General features: G+C 43.1%; 1 protein-coding gene across 3 annotated transcripts; it reads left to right on the top strand.

Annotated features, from left to right (window-relative positions):
• The first annotated feature begins 452 nt into the window (after positions 1-452).
• Positions 453-2,419, top strand: LOC115143580 (uncharacterized). 3 transcript variants are annotated; one of them, XM_029684081.2, is made up of 2 exons: positions 453-700; positions 1,673-2,419. In XM_029684081.2, exon 2 carries the CDS (start codon positions 1,680-1,682, stop codon positions 2,334-2,336), a length of 657 nt encoding a protein of 218 aa, XP_029539941.1. In that variant the 5' UTR covers positions 453-700; positions 1,673-1,679; the 3' UTR covers positions 2,337-2,419. The 3 variants fall into 3 exon arrangements, with proteins under 3 accessions (XP_029539941.1, XP_029539940.1, XP_029539942.1); XM_029684080.2 differs by having other exon boundaries at positions 454-700; positions 1,676-2,419; XM_029684082.2 differs by lacking the exon at positions 453-700 and adding an exon at positions 731-820.
• Positions 2,420-2,972: the final 553 nt, after the last annotated feature.

Consider the following 2,972-nt stretch of genomic DNA (forward strand, 5'->3'; position numbering starts at 1 on the left):
TGTGATACTACCTGTGGAGCGATCCCTGTGAAAGATCTATTATGAAATGAGTGGAAATGGAATTTTGCCAGTCAGATGGAACCAGCAATGACATCATGGCAAGGGTTCTGTTACATTGTGATGTCATAATTGGGTCTGTTGACAGTGCTGATTAGCACATCAGCACATGGTGAACATTCATGAAAGCTTTTTGATTCCCATATAAAATCATAAATATGTGATGAATTTGTAAATAGTATATTTATACACATTCCTATTCTCCTAAATGTTTTTCAATAAAAAAAATGTGTCATTTGAATCTGGTTTAGTATCTGAAACGACTGGATTTGAAATGGAATTAACCCCAACCCTGATGACCAATGATAAAATAATACATGCTGTGTCCCCAGAAAATCACTAGAGGACGATATTGCCTAGCATGTCTTACCATGAGAATGGGCCTTGGGTCTTACAGAATGGGTCTTATAGAATGGGCCTTTGGTCTTAAGATATGGAATATCATGAATACAAGAATGAGGGATTCTGTGTACACCACTCTAAAATGAAGGTGAATGTGATCTCCAAAGCAAACCGGATATCGTTTGAAGAGATTCTATTGGGTGTGATCTCCATGAATGCCAATCAAGGAAGCTGTGTTGAGCTGAAAAATCGAAAGTGAAACTATCTGAGAAACACTGTCAAAACATTGAAGGCAAAAAAGGTAGGTTAATCACGAGAGAAAGTTAGAAACACTGTAATAATATTTTAGCAACTTATCCACAGCCAGTGAGTTGCACAACATTGGGATCTATAAGGCATAGATTTGAGATTTTATATAATGGTAACTATACTGTGTTGCATTTATTGTTGTTACTATCTATATGTATGTTTTGCTTTCTCATTGTCCTGTCAAATTACCGCAGTACAGCTGCTCTGGTGATCAGGGTTGATTTTAATTCTGTTATTTCAGAAAAATGACAAGTCTTCATATTACAGGAAATTATGAGATTTTAATTAAATTATTCCCTGAATTGACCCCAGCCCTGGTGGTGACTATACAACATACTCTTTATGGACAGAGAAATTGGAGTTTAGTTCAGGGAAAAGGAAGTGTTCAGTGGCACCTTGTATACATTATGATATCCTACTTTGGAGTCAAATTAGCACACAAATTAGCGTTGTAGTTCACGTTTAAAGACTATTTCTGATTGAGCGACATATGCAGCAATTACCGTGAATGCAGTATCCGCAACTGCGGGAACATTGTCTTTGTCAATAGCCCTATAAAGTGGATCTTCAGCTGTACGGTTCGAATTAGAATTTCCGAGAGGCAAAAATCATGGAAACATACTTGAGTAAAACAATAATTTGAGTGGGGAGATTTTAGAAAAGAAAACCTCTATGTCTATGTCTTCAATACATTTTGATGTGTGTGTAGAACACATATAGCCTAACCCAGTACAGCCTGGAGAGGATAGGCCACCCCTCTCTCTGAACTGAGCTCCTCTCCAGGTTCCTTCATGGGAGTTTTTATCACTGTGCTCTCACTTCTGCTTTGCTTGCACTTTGGATTCTAGGCTGGGTTACTGTAAAGCACTCTGTGATAACTACTGATTTATAAAGGTCTTTATAAATACATTTGATTGATTGATCTCATCTGTTTACAAATTGGTGTCAACTGTGTTTCCGTTAGCAGAGCCATGCCAGCGAAGTTGGTGCAGTTCAGCGGTTGGGAGGCTGTGGTTGAGAAGCAGATTGTCCTGAAACCTGGTCAGGCACCACGGGGCAGACAAGGCTACACCATGTACCATGGCACCCACCGTGACAGCGCTCGAGCCATCATCACAGGGGGTTTCCGGCCCTCTGCGGGGGGCACGTTGGGCCCGGGGGTCTATTGCAGCCGGGACATAGCCAAGGCGCGGGGCTACCCTAGTGGGTGCCCCCCTGGGGAACACGTGGTACTGCAGCTGAAAGTCCGGGTGGGCCGCGTGAAGAAGATGGATGGACAGAATTTAGCAATGTGGCACTCGTGGCAACAGAGTGGCTATGATACTGCCTGGCTGCCCTCCACCGTCATTGGGCATGAGGAGGACTGTGTTAAAGACCCCAAGCGGGTGGCGGTGAAAGGCATTGCACACTGTGGCGACACGGCCACGAAGCAAGCCCTCGAGAAGCTCATCAGTCAGCAGAGACAGGGGGGGGAGTCAAGTGGACAGGGAAACGAGCAGGGGGTTGTGGGCAGGTGTAAGGTGTGCAAGATGCAGACCCCGATTGGCCACTCTCTGGAGGTGTGTTGGGGGTGTGACGCCACTGTATGCCCTTTTATGGACAAACATGTCTGCAAAAGGAGCAGTTGAAAGCGACAGATTTGACATACTGGATACTATATGATTATGACATTATTGGTTAATTCGACAATAAAAAAATTAATGGAAATAAATGAAGCTTTGTTGATTCACACATTGTCCCCCACGATGAAATCGGAGGGGGACTATGGATCTGTCTCCGTCCGTTCGCACGTCAGTACGAACTGTGTTTCCGTTAGCAGAGCCATGCCAGCACGTTAGTTAGTCCCACGCAATCTCTCAGACACCACTGGGACGATTTTGACTAAACTTGGGTGAATGATGCATCTTGCCATTGACGACATATTTACTGTTGCCTTGTAATTCTTTCAAGTATCATGCGACTTTCATTGATAAACAAGCTTTTTTAATTAAACTGTTTTAATGATGGGCGGCGGATTGAACACAATGAGTGTCTAAGGCTACATTGTAGCAAAGGTGGCTGCTGCAACAAACATATGCATGCCCAGTATTAGTATCCCGAAATCTAGACAATGCATTAGCGCAATTTCAAAAGGAGGTGAGGAGAGGACGTGATGCATCAATGAAATCCATTTGAGAAAAAGGCCCAGGGAGAGTCTCAATAGGATTTGCTAAATTCCTCTCCTCTGTCTTCTCCACCTCTTTTTGAAAAGGGTCAAAGGTCAT

Source organism: Oncorhynchus nerka, linkage group LG15, assembly GCF_034236695.1.
Source record: "Oncorhynchus nerka isolate Pitt River linkage group LG15, Oner_Uvic_2.0, whole genome shotgun sequence".
Taxonomy (NCBI): Eukaryota; Metazoa; Chordata; class Actinopteri; order Salmoniformes; family Salmonidae; genus Oncorhynchus; species Oncorhynchus nerka.

Coding starts and splice junctions, on each gene's coding strand:
- LOC115143580 (XM_029684081.2), top strand. CDS start 1,680: ATGCCAGCGAAGTTGGTGCAGTTCAGCGGTTGGGAGGCTGTGGTTGAG.